General features: G+C 40.2%; 1 protein-coding gene across 3 annotated transcripts in view; it reads left to right on the top strand.

Moving 5' to 3' along the window:
• The first annotated feature begins 275 nt into the window (after window positions 1-275).
• LOC134527853 (fasciclin-1) overlaps window positions 276-18,705 on the top strand; it is a 222,445-nt gene continuing 204,015 nt past the window's right edge. Inside the window, exon 1 of one of the 3 annotated variants that reach the window (XM_063360812.1) lies at window positions 276-475. In XM_063360812.1, coding sequence (XP_063216882.1) covers window positions 350-475 — 126 coding nt within the window. In that variant the 5' untranslated portion in view covers window positions 276-349. The remainder of the gene's footprint in view (window positions 476-18,705) is intronic. The other 2 variants (XM_063360815.1, XM_063360814.1) reach the window with 2 other exon arrangements.

Raw genomic sequence — 18,705 nt, 5'->3', positions numbered from 1 at the left:
CAAAGGTTGCTCGTAAATAGTCTTTTTTATTTATGGTATTATGTTTAAGAAATTTATGTTTATTCCTCATAGTGAAAACTTAATTTTTTATGTTGGCAAATCTCAACCGCGCAGTTTTTTGAGTGGCCATACTCCGCCAGCATGGGAGCAATGCCCGGCTATATACCACGAGGTAGCTGCAGTGCGCCGCGAGCGTGCGAGAGTTTCGGCGGGCGTGCCGTAACCGTCGTGCTCGCCAGGCTGGCGGGAGTGGGGGGAGGGGACAGCCTAGGAAGCGAGGAGGAGGACGGGAGGACGGCAGTTGGGCGCGGGTGCTCTGGCGGAAGGTAGTTACATCCGAGCGGCTGCAATGGGCGAGGGCAGCGGGTGTCTGTGGGCGGCGCTGGCGCTGGCGGTCCTGGGCTCCGTGCCGCGCGGAGACGCCAGGAACTACACCGTCGAGCAGAAGATACGAGACGACTCGGACCTGTCGCAGGTGAGCCGGCCCGGCCATTGTGTCCACTTGCCGCCAACACCGCTTTTCCCGCTCGTGGAATAACTGGTTACCGCCGCTGCTGTATTGTTAGAAGTAAGAGGATGTCTTTGAGTAGCTAAGTAGACTTGACACACATCTACACTTGCATCGCTTTCATGATTTAATGATACATGTACACGAACAAAATTCAGATCGGTTTATACTTTTTTTTTTCTCGTGTTTCTACACAGTACAAAAATATAATTTAATTTACAGCAATATTTTTTTTTCAAGCATAGGTATTGTAAAACACAATAACAGATAGCCTACGTAATGCAAACCCATTCATATATAAAGAGCCAGTTTAATAAATCTTAAAAAATTACATTCATACAGCATGTTATAAAACATAGTAAAAATGCGCTGGGTAGGATCACACTCCCAGTGCGATGTCTCTGTTGATGTGGCAGTGTGCCCGCAGACTGTTTGTGGTAGGTAACGTGTTTCGGAATCTGCGTTGTGGGTATGCTGTTTGGTATGTCATTCCAAAGATTGGCCCACGGTTGTCCTAGCGCGATCTGGACCAACATGAGCCAGTAATACACGAGAACTATCGACATAATAGTGCTACCTGCCGACAAAGCTTCAGCTCCTAAGGAGCACTACGAGCTCAAAATATATCGAGTGATATTTGTCTACATACATTAGCTTTATCGTACCGCTTGTACAATCGTGTTTAACATAGTGTAGCAATTTTCATGTCAATCATGGTTGGTCATTAAGTTAGTACATTAACCGAGCTCTCATTGTGCGTTAAGCTAAACATAAACATTACAAAGATTTTACGAAATATTTGTCGAAGCCAACCATGGGCGGACGTAGGAAGGAAGGGGGATGTGGGGGCGATATATCCCTCCCCCCTTAAAACCTAAAACATCTATCATTTATCATTCCCACCAACAAAAGGTAAGAATTTGAAAGCAAACAGCTGGCAAAGAGGTTATATCCCCCCCCCCCCCCCCCCAAATTAAATTCTGCGTACACTTCTGAGCTTAACAATCCGTCAAATTTCCCGGCGAAATACAGACCTGGCATGTCGGATGTTCCATATCCTTGTGCATCGTAAGAATTTATTAATCTATTCATGAAATGATACATTTAATCGATTCAGCCTAATAATAAGAAATATGAAAATAGTAAACCACAAACATCGTTGAATTAAAAGGCAAATAATTCACCTCTTGGAGAACTAAAGTAATGGGGCGATGAAATAGAACCCGAAAAGAAATAATGAAAATAATTGAAAAAGAAAATATTTCACATTCCCATGGGTCAGCACAAGTCATTTGAAGCCATTGACTATTTAGGAATTTATAAATTGGTCAGCAAGAATTAGGAATTTTATTCGAAAAATCATGGCTGATGCCAGGATGAATCGGTCCGCGAACGATTCTATGTTAAAAATTAAATTTATAAGAAAAAAATAGAAACCCCCTACTTACCCAAATAAACTAGGCCCCGCCACTTAATTTCCGTCTTCCCCTCCTTCGACTCTGCTTGATGAATTATTCAAACAAATTTTAATATGCAGAAGGAGACACTTCCCTTAATATCAATGATCTGTCATGCTTGGCGAGTTTGTTCTATAATTGTTACTACCGTGGTTCTTTTGAAATGAGCCAAGAACTTTCGAACGTTGTCTGGGAATTACAGGGATTGTTATAGTTATTACTTATCGTTCGCAGCAGGTCGTATGCAAGGGGAAAATAGGGCGATACATCCCCTATCCCCGAAACCCTAAAACATCTAAAATTCCCGCCAACAAATTGAAAGAATTTAAAAGCAAACAGCCCTCCCAACCAAAATTAAATTGGTTGGCAACTCAGAGTAACGGGGCCAGAATGAAATGCTTTCACGTAGAAGTTAGAACTTGGTGAGCTTTGAGTCCTCGGAAATATAAAAGAAATTAAGTCGGAATTTTTCTGGTCTTGAATCTAAATAATAGTCAAGGGCTTTGAATACCTTCGAGTATGTATTATTTTTAACTTGTTTGTTTTTTGGGTTCAGATACAGTTTAACCATATTTGCGACTATATTTTCCCGTTGATACTTAACGACTGAATAAATTCGTGCCACACTCAACTCGGCCAATGGAGACACGTACCTACTGCAGTACAAACCGTCCTTTATTCACCCTGAAATAAATACAACGAAAACTATACTGCCAACCATAGGAGCAAGACAAGTGGCATTGGATTGCAAACTTTCTTGGCGCAATGGACAGTTTCGTGATAGCTCTTCTTGACTCGTTCATTAAGGCAACGTCTGTGGACATGATGGTGTGCCTGACGTTTTGGTGTGCCTTGCTTCCACCATCTTCAAGGGCGATTAATGATTAACAAATGAAGATGACTGCTACAAGGTGCACCACCATTCCTACGGACGAGGCCTCAACCCACAAACCAACCAGTACTTACTGACTGGCCACGACAGACTACTATCTAGATTTTTCGCGATAAATCATCTCTGGTTGTAGGGTCTCTCCTTATTAACTCGCTACCTGAAATTCCAACTTTTATGTTTTATTGTATTAATTCGTCGTAAAACTGTCGCTAGGGTGTTACAAGAAAGAACGGACAGACCACAAAAGTAAAAAAAAAGAAAATGGACTGGAACTAAAGTCATGAAAAAGTATCACTTGGAAATTATCTCTTAAAAGGTTTTGGCTATCTATATAAATAAAAATGTAAATGTTCGTTCGTTCAAAATCTTAAATCTCAGAAAGTTATTCACCGACTGCTTTTAAATTTACACAACGTTGCATTCCAAAACGCGCATTTTTATATACCCTATGTCACAACTATGACAGGTTAAATGATATATATATATATACACACATATATATCGGTAAAACATGGATTTATATTTTCATTGCTATAGAGTGTCAAATATAGATATAGATAGATATAGATAGATATAGATATTGGTATTTATTAGCGAGAGATAAGGAGATAGAGGAAGATAAATATATGTAGACAGATATAGAGATATATAGATATGCATATAGATAGAGAGATAGAGAATTAAAAAGCGATATAGCTGATTTGTATCTATATGCGTACCTACTTCATACCAATCACACATAAACGATTCAGGCATTGCAATCCACGCCGGATATTAACATAAAAATCTGCACATCCTTGCGAATATTTCGTATTATGTTTAACATTGCTTATCACACATAAAGAAGGCCTGTGAAATGACAAGTTGGTTCGCCGGCCGCTGGCGGCGCGAGTCTGGTGAAGGCACGGCTCAGATCCTGCGGCGTGACCTTGGAGGTGCCGCCAAGGTCAAGGCTGCGCCAATAGCGCGCGCGTGCCCCCGAGACGCGCGACTACACACGCGCCCGCGCGGCCATCGCACGGCTTCTTCCTGAACCTGACAACACATGGTTTACACCATGAGCCTAGATCAGGGCTTCCCCCCTCCTCCCCTGGAATTAAGAAGCCCCACACTAGGTGGCCCGCTTGCGCTTTCAAAATCGCGACTAAAACTTTTTTTTTGTAAAACTGTGGAAAACTTTCTGTGTATTGTAAAGTTTTCTGTTTGTGCAGGCACGTACAACGTACAATCAACATTAATAAATATCGCAGGCTTTCGCGGCTATTGTCTGGAGTAGCAGTAGCTTGGCTTCTGGGTTGTAGCCGCGTCCAAGGCGAATATGCCACTGACGTTTCGATCGACATTGCAGTCGCCATCATCAGGGTAGAGTAACCTGGGTAACCTTCAGTGTCGACCGAAACGTCGGTGATATATTCGCTTTGGACGCAGCTACAACCCAGAAGCCAAGCTACTTCATACAAGCATGAAGCATCGTATACAGAGATGACGTGCCAGTTAGCTCCACGTGTTGGTTACACCCCTTCCTTCCCCCCTGGAAATTTCTGCAACGAATTCTACAGATTGGCGCCCCTGGTTTACACGATAGCTTTAACTTTTCAAACAATAACTGTCTATATATCTTATACAGGTTCTTTGATTTCTGCACACAAACTTCGGCTGCAGATTCATATCGTAAAACTAAGTTGAAAACACCTATACGACATACGGTCTAAAGTGCTTCCCGAGACTGGTATACGGCCTTGAAATTGCAGCTGAACCAGTAGTTTTTTCCCTCAAAATAATAAAGAAACTACTACGATAAAACGCCAAGCGTCTGCCTAATGTCTAATTGGAAAAAAAAAAGCTTTTCGCTGGTATAAAATTATTTAATGGAAATAATTTAAGGTATCTCCCTTATTTTCCATAACTTTTGGTGATTCGGAGGGATAATGTGGATTTTAATGGCTGGTTATTAATTTACATGTCAAAAGTAACGAAAAAGGTAGTTTTGTTGTAGTATCATATACTCTGATACGTTCTTAACACTTTTGTTTGACAAAACTCACTAAGTGATGACATTAATTACTATTATTCCTTCCGAGTTATTTTTCAGTTATTAAAAGAACTTGTGATACTAGCCTTTATACAGCTAAATGATTTGTTTTGCTAAGCAATTGCTAAGCAGAGTGAACTGTAGCTTTATACAGACACACACTCCCTGTGTACATGTGTAAATAGAGCTACAAATGATTATGAAGGCCACTATAATGTACTTTGTGCATTACAATTACGGCAGACGTGGGCAGTTTCCACAATTAAAGCTCAATTACATTAAACACCCTGAAATCCCCCTGCACCTTGTGTTCGGCTCGTCATTTGCAATGCAGATCTCGGGAGCAAAAGTATTCTTGTCGGGGTTTTTCGTTTCTGTCGCCGTCCGGGGCTGGAGACGACAGGAATGTTCCATCTCGAGTGGATTTACATGCGAGCCCCGCCGAATGCTTATTAGACTGCAGTGTAGTTTGCCCTCGCAAGCGGCTTCTTTCTTGTCGGCGGTCGTCTGTAAGATAAGCCATTGCCTTATTGGGCGTTTGACTTCAGCACTGATTGGCTGTGATTGGTGCGCCGACAGTGGTCGTGTACCTGAAGGAAACTCAACACAGATAGCCCTAGAGAGTTTTAATACGCATCTCGAATTTTTTTCACGAAATATACATGCCTGGCTGTAATGTCCGGGTTCAGTTACTTGTAGGACAGACTCTGCAATTGAGGCAATGCCATCGAGTAAATTGTGAACTAAATGTAAGAGCGATTAATTTGTGGACAGGAGTTTCAAAGGTGGCAGTTTATTTAATAGTATAAATATTAGCTAAGAAATAATACTTTTGTTGATTCATTGGGTTATCCTTTTTCGGATCTGTTTTCTCACTCGTAACAAGACTAGATACAATCAACAGTTACGAAATGTGCATCTGGGAGGCATCTGTTTCCAGTGGGCTGTGTCCTCGGGGAGCGGCGGACAGCAGGATGACTGTGTCGCAGAGGCGTTCTACAAAAATGTTTTGTTACCAGGGTAATGTAAAATACAGCACTGTAGCGTCGCTAGACTAACGCTTTCCCGAGAGAGTGGGCGCTCAATTATTGCCCCCCCCCCCCTTTTTTTTCCCTGGTTTTTTCCGTAATCGATTTCACCATGCCTGAACGTTGCACTTTTCGGTACCCTGGGATGAGTCATCGTATCGACGTAAACTTCACTTCACTTCAAAAAAAAATGTTAAGAAGTGATGTTCACGTATGTGTCCTTCACCCGCTACGTTGAATTTGGGATTTTTCTGTTTTTCGTGAATAAACGCTTTCGAAATATATTACGAAAGAAAACTCGCATGCATCACCCAGCTTTAGCCACGTCGCAATTAGTCAGGAAAAAATTATAACAATGAATTTTTTAGCCTGACTACAAATGGCATATTATGTGTTGCCGATATATTGTGCCAAAATTTTCTACAGAATACAAATGCAATGCTTATATATTGCAACATCAATAACAAATTGTTCTGGATAAAGCAATATCGTAACTTATCTACCTTAAAATACATGCTAAAGAAGCATCTTCGAAGCACCGACTCAACTTGATCACTCAGCGACTAGCCTGATGCATAAATCTTGTGTAAATGCGTGTGCGACTGGTTTTAATGAAATGCCATTTCATTTTTTAGGCAAATTTCGAAGAAAGATTACCTATTGTAGGTAGCCATTACCATGGCGCGACTTCCAGAAAATTTTATATCGTTTAACGTTTTGTGGTCCATAGACCCCAAAACAATCGTTAACTGAAAAGTATATATATATATAACGGACACGATAACTGCCGTAATTTTGCATAAAACTTCCAAACTGATACATAAAAATGGAAAATCTCAGTCGAGTTAGTCAATGGACAAAATCCGACCAAAGGAGTAGAGATAGGGAAGGTTTTTGAAAAATTGAAAAATCGTTTTAACTTCCGCAATATTAAAAAAAATCACGTCCGTTTGACAGTATTATAACTCGTAGGAGCAATACCAAAAACTTTTGTCTATATACAGTTTTAATACGACCTACTATACTTAACTGCAAGGGGTAGAAAAAAAACAAGGTTTGGAAGACAAACAATATTCAAAACTCCCTTAGTAGGCACACCATCGAATCTGTTCAAACTGTTGTAAATCTTATAATTTTTCTCTAAAACTTTTGTCTGAAACAGGTTTTCATCATACTATACATTCCTGCAAGGAGTTGAAAAATTAGGGGTAGAAATATTAAAATAATATACAATTTCCGTGCCATGTATGCTATTAAATCCGTTATTTATTGCGAAATATTAAAATATAATCTACAAACTTCGCTCTGAATAAGTTTTATACGACCAACCATAACTGCAATGTATGAAAAATTACAGGGTTTTAAGGACGAAAAAATTATAATTCACTTAGTAATTATACTATCAAATCAATTAAATTGTCTATCAAACTTAAAAATATTATGAAAAATTGTATCGGCAAAAACTTTTGATACAACTAACCATTGCTGCTAAGGGTGAAGTAAAAAGGAGTAAAAGATAAAAAAAAAAAATCATAACTCCTATATTAGGTAAACTATAAAATCCATAACAATAAATTGTAAATCTTCTAAAAATTGTCTAAAACTTTGGTCTGAAACAATCTTTGATAAGATGAACAATTAATGTAAAGGGATGAAAAAACCAGGGGTTGGAATAAAAAGAATAAATAAAAATTCCGTACCACGTACAGAAAGAAAAAAAAATAACTTTTTAGAAGGTTTAATATTAAATCCGTTATAAATTAAGCGTGTTCTAAAAATATCTTAAACTTTTAGCTGAATATATTTTTTGATGATACGATTTATTATCATACAGTGGTTGAAATGAAAAATATTCAAACCTTCCTTACTATCAAATTCGTTCGAATTTATCCATTTTAGTGTTATCTTAAACTTTGGTCCAAAGCAAATTTTTATACGACCACATATTAGTGCAAGGGATAAAAAATAGTTTGAAGGTAAAACAATTCATAACTACTTTAGTAGGCATAATGTGGAATTCGTTGTAAGCTTTTCAATGCTGGATGCATTGAGTTAAAAACAATCGAAACATTTTCGCTGCATGGAATATGAAAAAATGTTTTATCGATCATTTTGAAATATTGGAGAACATATAGGATGCCATGCACATTAAATTCTTAAAATGGTCCAGATGTTTATAGAAGTCCAGCACATTTCCAGAATAAAGTGTACTTCAAAATCTACCTACGCCTGTAGACCGTGCCCAAAGGGATTTTTTTCCCCCTTGTATTGACGTGTTACATTGAACCGTTAATTAAAAAACCAGCATGTGTATGCCTATACTTTATTTAGTGAAGTTTGTAAATAAGTTTTTGATTAGTTTGTAGTTATTTTTAGTTATTATAGTTATTAAACATTTAATTAGCTATTATCTATAATATAAAGATAATTTCACCAGTTACGTTCCCTAGAGGCTCATTATCGACAAGAAGACTACAGGCCAGCTCGGTGCCTAGCGCTTAGAGGCTTAGAGTCGTGTGAGTCGTGAATCAGTATCGCCCTTAGCGAATAGCCAGTTTTTCAACTGAAATGGCCGACCAAAGGGTAAATAAAGCACTAATACAGAGTGGACCATAGGCGTACCCAGGGGGGGTGTTTTGGGGGTTCAAACCCCCCCCCCCCCCCCTCCGAAATAAGCCAAGAAAATTATGAACACTCATGTCATTCGAGCTCAATTTCTAAACACAGAGCAACGAGAGAAATAACGTCACCAAGCAGCCCAATTGGTAAGTAACCGTAAACAAATTTGAATTGCAGTGGTTGGTTCATGATATGACAGTCTAAATTCTCAAATCGCGGTGATTGGTCTATGGAATAATCAGTTCAACTCTACTTTAATTATGTTTTACATTTGCTTAGTAGAATTGGGCATTGAGTAACAGTAGTGATTGCGACCTAATTTCATACAAAACTCTATAAAACTATTAAAACGTGTGGGGGGGGGGGGGATGGGACGTTTTTTGGTCGTTTTGTCAAGTCAGGTACTTTCATTTAAATACTGTACATCTGTACGTATAACACGAAGAAAAAAGTTTGATTATAGCAAGGTTCGTAATTTTAAACGACTGTTACAAACATTGAAAAGCTGAAATGTAAATTTCTCGCCTCAGATGAAAGGGACCTCGTTGAGTGCAACGTGGTGTGAAGATGTGTTTGAGTCAGTAACTTAATGGCCTCAACTTAATGTGTAGGTGTTTTTAGCGAATATTGTAATAGAACAATATTATTTAATATATAATATACTAGCTGCCCGACCCAGCTTCGCACGGCTATACTAATGGGGAAAAAATGAGACTAAATATCCCATTTACAGTAATAATAAATGAAATAAAATGCAATTAATTTCGACAAAAATTTATTACAATGCTTTGTAATGTACCGGAGAGAAAACGAGTAACACCGATGGTTTCCCGATTCTCGAGCACGCACGTACAACTGATGTACCCGTACTTCGCTACGGCAGTCTACAGGCAGAACACTTGCGCCGCTCATTATTTATGCCCCTCCTTGTGGGTACGCCACTGCCGCACCTCGAATGGAAAAAAAATCAAAGCAATGCTCGTTGCCATGGAGACGCAGAAGGCATAAACAATGCAAAATCCCGCTGTCCCACTGTTGCCCGGGCTTGGGAGTTGATTTACGGAAAACGTCATCCTGCATAACATGAGGAACATTACTGTCAAGTTCAAGTCTGTAGGACATAAAATTGAAAAAAAAAAAAAAAAAAAAAGGCAATTTTTGATATTTAAAGTCCCCATAAAATTTCAACGGTGATGAGGACTGCACTGACAGTGAATTAGTTGTTGCCATAGAGACGAATGAAGCATCAACAAAGCAACAGCCGTTGCCATGGTGATTTTCTACCAAAAACTGGAATTTTGATATTTTACACCCCCAAAACTCCCTTTGGGAGCTGATTTTCGGAAAATTATATCTTAGTGAGCGTCTACGTACATCACAAAATGAGTAGGTAACTATGCTAAGTTTCAATCGGTTGAAAGATTTCAAGTCAATCGTAATGAGTCAGTCAGTGGTATTTCGCACAAATATATTTTTAAATTTAAATAATTTTACATAAAATAATTAAATCTATACAGAAATATGCCTCGAATTGAAAAAAAAATCGATCTAAGCGATGTCCGTTTCCATGAAGACGCAGAAGGCATAAACAATGCAAAATCCCGTTGTCATGGAGATGAAGTACCCACTGTCGCCAGTGCTTAACCACCCTTCGGAGTTGATTTTCGGAAAACGCTGTCATTTAATCGAAATAAAATGTAGCCTATATATAAAGTTGGACAAAGTTACAAATATTTGTGCGAAATTTCATTAAAATCAATGCAGTAGTTTCGGAAATTAGCCCTGACAAACATCGTGACACGAGATTTATATATATAAAGATTTAATTTTGTTTTGCTAAATTTGAATTGTAAAGCCTGAATTACAACAGCCCGTCGCATCCGTCCGTCAGCCGCCAAGCGATATATAACTTCACTTCACTGCTTGGATTTTGGTATTGAGCGGTATCCGTTTAGCCAGAAATATCAATTTCATTATTCTTTTTCATCATCTTTTATCGTAAGTATATATTTTGAATAAGTCTCAATTTTACTCCCATGCCTTACCCGGGACTCGAACCCAGAACTTCTCCCACCATAAGCCAGTGTGCATCCGACTACGCTACGGAGGTCGGTTGGCGATTTACAACACTCCGTTCGTCATAATATTTCTCCATGTCAATGCTGACAGCTGTTGAGAAAACTTAACAATTTGGGGGAGAAAAATTATCATACATAATTATATTACTTAAACAATTATGTAAAGTAAGTACTTGAAACTCATTAAACTCAGAGTGTTTTTTTTTCGGTATGTATTTTCACATTTCCAGAGTTACCATACGTAATTATAATACTTCCGTGACTTAAACCATTTTTGTTTCAAAAAAGAGCTTTCGAAATGTGTCCAAACGTAAGCTAAGAAATGATTTTGGAATAAGCTAAACAATTAAACAAACTTTAATACATTTTAATATAATATTTTATATGCAAACACCTAGAATACATTAGGAGGTTATAGTTTCATCCGTTCACCCGTGAAAAGTATAAAGTTACCAAGCTTTAGACGGACGAGTGGATGCGATTTTTCAGTCCATCTTATTGGGTGCAGATCACGTAATTGACAGACGGATGACGGATGGACGGGCGGGCTATTGTAATTCCGGCCTTAGTTGCTAACACCCTTACAATAAAATTATACAGAAATTATTCTATTGTCATGCCGTCAACTTATTAGGAATAAGTTTGTAAAGTGCGTACGTAAATTTCATTAAATTAAATAATTATTTTTATATTTTATATATATATCTTTTTGGGGTTTTTTGTAGGTATTTTGATATTGTAATGTGAACTTACTTAAATTAATTGAAAGAAAAAATACGTACAAATTACATATCAACAATAGCCCAGGTTAAAAAATGAAATTTGAGACTTTTCTATTTATTTACTCAAGAAATAATCAATTTTTGGTGTTTATGCTTTTTTTATTAAAAATCTGGAAGAACACCCCCCGAAAAAAATTCCTGGGTACGCCTATGGAGTGGACACTCAGTGCTATTGAATCTTCGCGCATGTATTTCCTTCGTAGTCGCTGAACACACTTGCAAACTTGTCAAACACGAAACCTGTTTTCTCATGCTTTTGAAATACGGTATTCGCATCGGGTCAGTTAATGAGATATGCTATCAATAAATAATACTTCTGAATGCTGGCCTTCTGCGTAGGTTTGCAGTTGATAAGTCAAAGGCGTATCAAATTTGTACGGGGATTTCTTCGTTGACATTGCAGTAAGTTCCTCTACATTTTTTTCTAGCGCTTTATAACATTTTATAACTATGGGAGATTCAAGAAAAGTGTATCACTGTTGAGTGGTGTTCTGTCCTCGTTGTCACATAAAAGAATTCACGCGGATTCCACAGGGATTCCTACCACCGGATGAGATTCCTAGCCTCAAGCGCTCCGAGTCGCTATCGCCACGCCACGCTGTCTTCGAGTTGACAAGTTTCTGCGTGTGCAGCATGTGATAAAAAAAATTAAAATATAATACCATTTCTCATACCTAAAAGTAATTACTTCTTTGAGGGTTTCATAAAGTTGTAGATAATTAAAAGAAAATACTAAATGTCGAGATATTAGTAACATGTAGTAGCTTTGAGAGTTTCATTTATTTTGCGAAGGCCCTGTTTGGCTGGATAAGCTGGCATCTCCCGTGTGTTCAGGTAGTCAGGAAGCCTGCTACCTGTGCCTGGAGGGCCAGGCTACCTGCGGCCCGGGCTGCGCTGTGTCGCTGCCCGCACAGCGGCTGCTCGTCGCTCGAGTGGCGCCCTCTGAAGCGTGCCGTCAGTGTCAGACGTCTCATGTTACACCCGCGACGACACAACCTCACACCACACTACCAACCCGTGGCTAGACGAACAGAAAAACACCTGCAGACAGACAACACAGCTGACATTTATTCCACTCATTCATTTGATTCCCGTCCAGCTTCCGTCTCTGTACGGGGGAGGCGATGTTTTGCCTATTCCAGATGGCTGGCTAAACTGAGCTTCTGCTCGACTCAACCATTTATTGTCCAGACCCTCCTCCAACCATTGCCGCCCCGAGGGACCAATCACAGCTCGGTTACGAATTGCCCTATATAAATACTATGCCATAACCACAGCCCTTGGAGATGGTTGCATCGTGGCATGCCGAAACGTCGGCCACACCATCAGTTCATTGGGCGTGACCCAACCCTGAAACCAAGAAGCTGTGGCCGTACTCTTACAGAAATGCTCAAAAATGTAGTTTATATAATTGAAATCATTTAAATTCTTTCAGTTTTTTAGGTATATATACACACCTAAATACCTAATATATATATAAATATATTTTAATACTATTTGTGATTGATTAATTTTTCTTTACTTAAACACAGACCGCATATTGTATTTTTTTTTATCATTTTACGGAACTTATAAGTAAGTTATACAATTTTTTTTCAAAAACGTAATATTAATTCATATGTGTCTGGCTCTCCGATAAGTTAAAAAAGCGATGTCAGCCTCTCAAACAGTCAAGTTGGGCATCGCTGGTTTGCGGTTCACCACAGATGATGTTCGAGATCACGAAACTCGCCGAACAGTGCCGAACATGGCCGAACATTTCGGAGTGCGGCCGAAGCCCGCGCTAATCACGGGGCTGCCGGCGAGACTTCTCTGGCCGTTGTTCCACGCGGCTTTGCGGAACACTCCCCCCCCCCCCCCCCCCCCCCCCATCTTTTCCCATCCTTTCTAACATTCATCCTGCCGCCGGCCGTGATCCTTGAAAGGCCCTTTGTGGATCTGGCAGGGTTCATTATTTTCAAGTGGGGCACGCGATTACTTCCACCCCCCTCCAACTTTCCCACCCTTCTGTGCTAATCCTACCGCCCCCTTTCGCCGTACTTTCTTGCTTTTGAACCCCTCTCCCCATCCCCAAAAACATGGAACCGCGCGGTGACATCTTTTCATGAGGCAGGAAGATGAGGGCCGCGGGCTTTTGCTTGTTCTGCAGTGTCCGCCCTTTCTCGGCTTTTCCGCGTCTCATTTCCGCTGGGAAAATATTAGTGCGGAAATGAGCCGTGCCAATGAAGCCGCACGCCGCTGGCTTCTCTAGCTGCAGCTGAGGATCAGAGATGCTGCGGACCTTCTGCGCGGTGAGCTCCTCCTGCCCCGTACCTTTGAATATATATACTGTATAGAAGTCGCCAGCCCAGGTTAAAATTTCTAATACGGTTTTGAGGTAGTTGGTTAATTCACCGCCGCAATCGCCACCATCTCTAAGGAAACGACTTGTGGTGGTCCCTAGCGGACAAGTGTCGAACTCTTCAAACACCCCTTCCCCCTCCCGCTGAACGACCGTGAGCTGCAGTGAATGATTGGTGGGTGGTGCGGGGAATGACAGCGGGCGACAGCGCTGCGCTCTAACGTGTAAATAAGAACTAAGACGATACAGGGCGTTACGGCAGCGCACTGCAGCGGTGAAATTCCCAAGCTGCTCTTCATACGCATCTGAAAAACGTAGAGTAAATCCTATCCACTCGCGACTTCTATACAGTATATATATTCAAAGCCCGTACTGTCCTGTCCGGCTGGCTTAGGGCTCGCTCTCACGCGCACATCTCCTGGTCATTACTGTTGTTACGTGCGGGAAAACATGTCCGGATAGGATAGCCGAGGTTTACTAGCTAGAATTCTATGTATACTTTTAGTTGTATTACAACAATCTGAATGATTTCACACAGACTAATCAAACTTAGATGAGACCACTATTCACTCTTCCCACTGTATCTCGGCTCGACAGTGGCTCTCTCTACTGCTCGTCTGATACCGCGCACCTCGGTCGCAACACTGCCTCGCGCTGCTCACTTGTCCCCGATGCTCTGATCTTCACACACGAAGCCTGATTCTCGTCGCCCTCTATCGCTCGTCGAGGGATCACTCACACTCTTCACTTGACCTCCACTCGCAGGCCGGCCTCCCTTTTTCGCTCGAAGTGTCGCGTCACCAAGTCCCCAGACCTAACACTCGAATCTGCGATGACATTTACGTTCTAGTTACACCACTTGATGCGACGGTGCTCTGGTGACCCGTGGAACCCTCCAGACGAGCCAGAGAGGCAGCCGGGACTCGTTGGGAAGGCCGCTAATGGGGTATCCGTGTAGCAGTAGGTTAGGGATGGTGCTACCTGTGTGAAGGAGATGGGGATACCTGTAGGATCCCGCCTGGCCTGCGCGCCGTCAGGCTGGCAGCCTCGTAACAGTGTTAAATAAGGCATGTGCCTGTCATGCCATCACGATGCTCTCTTGCAATTTATGTTGGGTCACAACTACTCTCACCAGATATTTACAATATTTTATTTTCTATCTTTTTTTAAAATTCACGTCATTTAACCTGATTATGTGATTATATTTTTACAGTTATTAGATAATATGTATTAAATATCAAGTGACAAATGTTTAGATTAGTAAAAAATAAAAGAGAGCTAATATCATAAATTTACACAAAAAGCTTCCAAATAATAGAAATCGCAAGAAAAAATAATCAAAATGATGTGAAACTGAGCTTAAGAGTTGTTTCCTCAATTATTTGTTATCAATTATTTTCCTGTTGATTTTTTTAAAATTAGATAATTACATTAGAGTTGATACTTTATAATGGTTTCATCAATTAAAGAAATGTATTTAAAGCTATTATGAATGTTAAAGATAATTTTATATATCAATCCTAGCATGAACGAAAACATTATGTAATATTGTGAAATGACTATTTATATGTCTCCTTTCCTTAAAATTCTTTAATTTTAGTACAGCATCATTGAATATCAATTGGGCTATCCATTCCGAATATCCTTATAATTGCAGTGTTTGTATATTTACGAATCTATACTTAATAAAGGTACATCTGAAAATAATATTTATCTCGCTATGTTCGACCAGTAAGTCAAATATCTAGCTACTGCCTCCCACGATAGACTCCAGAGGCACTCCTTCAGGGACTCGGTCCGCAGCCTTGGGGCTCGTCCTGACGAAGTGCGATGATCCACCCTCCCCGCCCCGCTGTGAAGTGAACCGAAAAATTAGTCGCCCCGGGTGAAGGACGGCTCAGGGCCGCTACCCTCGCGCCCGCTCGCAATAACACGCTTCATCTGGCTGCTCCCGTAGTGCAGGCCCGCTGTCTCACCCGGCGCGGCGACCGAGAGAAGCCTTCCTCATTTCAGGCCGTCGCAATTTTACATCGTTTACTCGTCAGCATAGCGGGTATGTAATTTAGTGTAATGCGTAAACGTAACAGTGATTGGCTGCTACAAGTAGAGTTGCCCCTGTGATGTCATTGGCACTTATTACTTATTTCATTTATGGGAGTAACTACAACTAAAGGTAATAATGCTGTCAGTAGACACTAAATCAGGGTATTTGAAGATCTCGGCCTCAACGAAGAATGATTTTCAAATTGAATATGAACAAGTGTTATGGCATATAAACAGTTGATATCAGTATGGCGTTTTTCTCTTCCCGTTACTCCCATTACTCGTCTTTAGCGCATTTCCCCTTCAAGTAATGACGACTTGAATAAATTACCTTACTGATAAAAAGTTTGTTTTAAGCTACACCGAGACTACACTGAAACATTTTATGAAAATGTCCTTGGAACTTTGTTTAATGTTTACATACTCGGCAATATAGGAGTCATCGCAAAAGCGCGATTCGGTGGCTCTTGGTTGGACTCCACGATCTTCTATCTACCCGGGCAAATGTCACCTGTCATTGGCTGCTGATTCATCTGCTTCTATGGTCAGGTGTTTCTCCTTCTTCTAGAGTGCTCCTGGGCCATAGGTCTCGAAGGGCCACTTCGCGAGGGTGTAGCGCAGAGATAACGCCGTGTCTCAGTTCTACTGAAGTATGTACTTGTGTGTACTTGGCCCGGACGTTACCTCACGAGGGCTGTGCGAACTGGGAGTGAAGTAGACTATGCAGGTATGAAGTGATAGCATCTTCGTACTTCTCGCGAAGTCACAAGCGAAGAAACGTCACCATTTTAAAGAGCGTTTTGTAATTTATGTATAGCGGTAAACTTTGGGGATAAAAAGACTTGAAAAATAGTTTTCACTTTATATTTCAAAATTATTAATATCTGAAATGAAAAACTATATATTTTAACAAGATTATGAGGAAGTTTCAACACAAACATGCACATAATACCGAATATTACTTACAAGATTTAGGAACTTTAGTAAATCGCCATAAATAATGTTTGTAACTGAGTTTGAGAATTTATTAATTTTGCTAGACGTCTTTGTTGGAGATATAATTTATTTATCACCTCCACCCTCTCTCTATGTATAAATATAATATATATATTCGTGTGTAAGTATATACACATATATAGAGGATTAAATGAATACGACCGACCAACTTCGGCTACAGGTTCATCACGACAAAATGAGTTGAAAACCTCTGCACGACTTATGGTCTCAAGTGCTTCCCTAGGCTGGTATACGTATTTGATGTTGCAGCTGAACAACTAGTATATTGCAAATAATAGAGAAAATATTTAAGATAGAACACTGGGCGTCTAGATTATATTTAATTGAACGAGGTTATACAACCACTAGGAATTTTATCGCTGTATCAATATTATTTCATTGAAGTAACTAAGAGTAACACCTTTTTTTCTCTCCACATATTTTTGTGACGTGACACCACGTCAAATTAATTCAATGAAATAATTTTGCTATAGCCACAAAATTCGCGGTGGTTGTAGAACTTCGTTCAATTAAACATAATCCAGACTCTCAGTGTTCCATTTGAAATATTTTCTCTATAATTTACAATATACTAGTTCAGCTCCGACTTCAAAGACGTATGATAGCCTTGGAAAGTACTTTGGCCATAAGTAGTATAGACATACTTATAGACATTTTTAATTTATTTTGTCATGATGAACCTGCAGACCCATTCTGTACGTAAACAATCTGTATAGTCGGCTGATACCATTTGTGTAGGCCAAACCTTATCCACGTCCGACCTGCTCTAATACTAGTTACTAGCACAAGCACACCACAAGGCACAGTGGCGAACCAGCCTCGGGAGAGCGTGAAGTGGCAGGAGTGGTGTCGTGGTGGACCAGCTCGCCCGGGCGGCGCGAAGGGCTTTAGGGACCACTTGCCCGCTTGTTTGCACGGCCGCTCCGCCCTAAGAGCAGGTCGGAGTGCCGGATCACGCCTGTGCTGTAGGAGGCTGGCTCCTCGCCCCACCACACCGCCGCCTCCTCGCGTGGTGGAGCACACTCATATCCCACAGCACTCGCCACACCAAGTATACCTGCGTGCAGCCCAGTCTCCACGAGTTGCCGCCAGTCTTCATTGGCTGCTGACGAAGCTACAACTCCTCCCCGGGTAGCACATGATTCCTTGTGATCATTTATTTAGGTGTTCATCATTGGCTTCTTTTTCTTTAGGGATGTATGTCTGATAACCCGCGATCCAATGACGAGATTGATTCAAGTTCACACACATTTGCGGTCTAGATTGTCGACAAATGATAACGTGGATTGGGCAGCTGTCTAAGCTAGTTTAGTTTAACCATTGAATATATATGTATATATAAAATAACGTTATATATATATATATATATATATATATATATTCAATGGTTTAACTGAAGGCCTCCGAGCCAAGGAGAAACCATCAATCAAAAAAAAGTATCGAATTACTGACCACACTGTAAAGAAAGTACAAAAAAATTACGGACTTCTCGACGAAGAATTTAATTCAAATGAACGAAGAGATCTTATAAATTTCAAAAACTGAACTCTTCGTAGAAACTACGTCGTATTTTGACTTCCTTGTTTTATATTTTGTTCTGAACAAAGGTAAACACACAAGTGGACCAAATAAAAGTGTTTTTGCTGTAGACTTAACCGGTTTTTGAATTTTGTGCTAATATACCAAGAATATTCTTTTAGATTCACGTTTATCTTAAGTGAACTCAGTGTCCGTAAAATTACGAAGATAGCTGTAAATTTATGAAGATTCCTGGATAGTTTGTAACCAGCGTTCTTGGCGTTAAATTGACTTTAAATATTTTTAGCAGTGTACCCATCCTCGAAATCTTTGAAACCGCGAGTTATTTTTTCCATCCCTTACTCCAAATAGGAATTGGAAAAATTGGCG

Source organism: Bacillus rossius, chromosome 1 (assembly GCF_032445375.1).
Source record: "Bacillus rossius redtenbacheri isolate Brsri chromosome 1, Brsri_v3, whole genome shotgun sequence".
Taxonomy (NCBI): domain Eukaryota; kingdom Metazoa; phylum Arthropoda; class Insecta; order Phasmatodea; family Bacillidae; genus Bacillus; species Bacillus rossius.
This window is presented reverse-complemented; position numbering and strand designations above follow the sequence as displayed.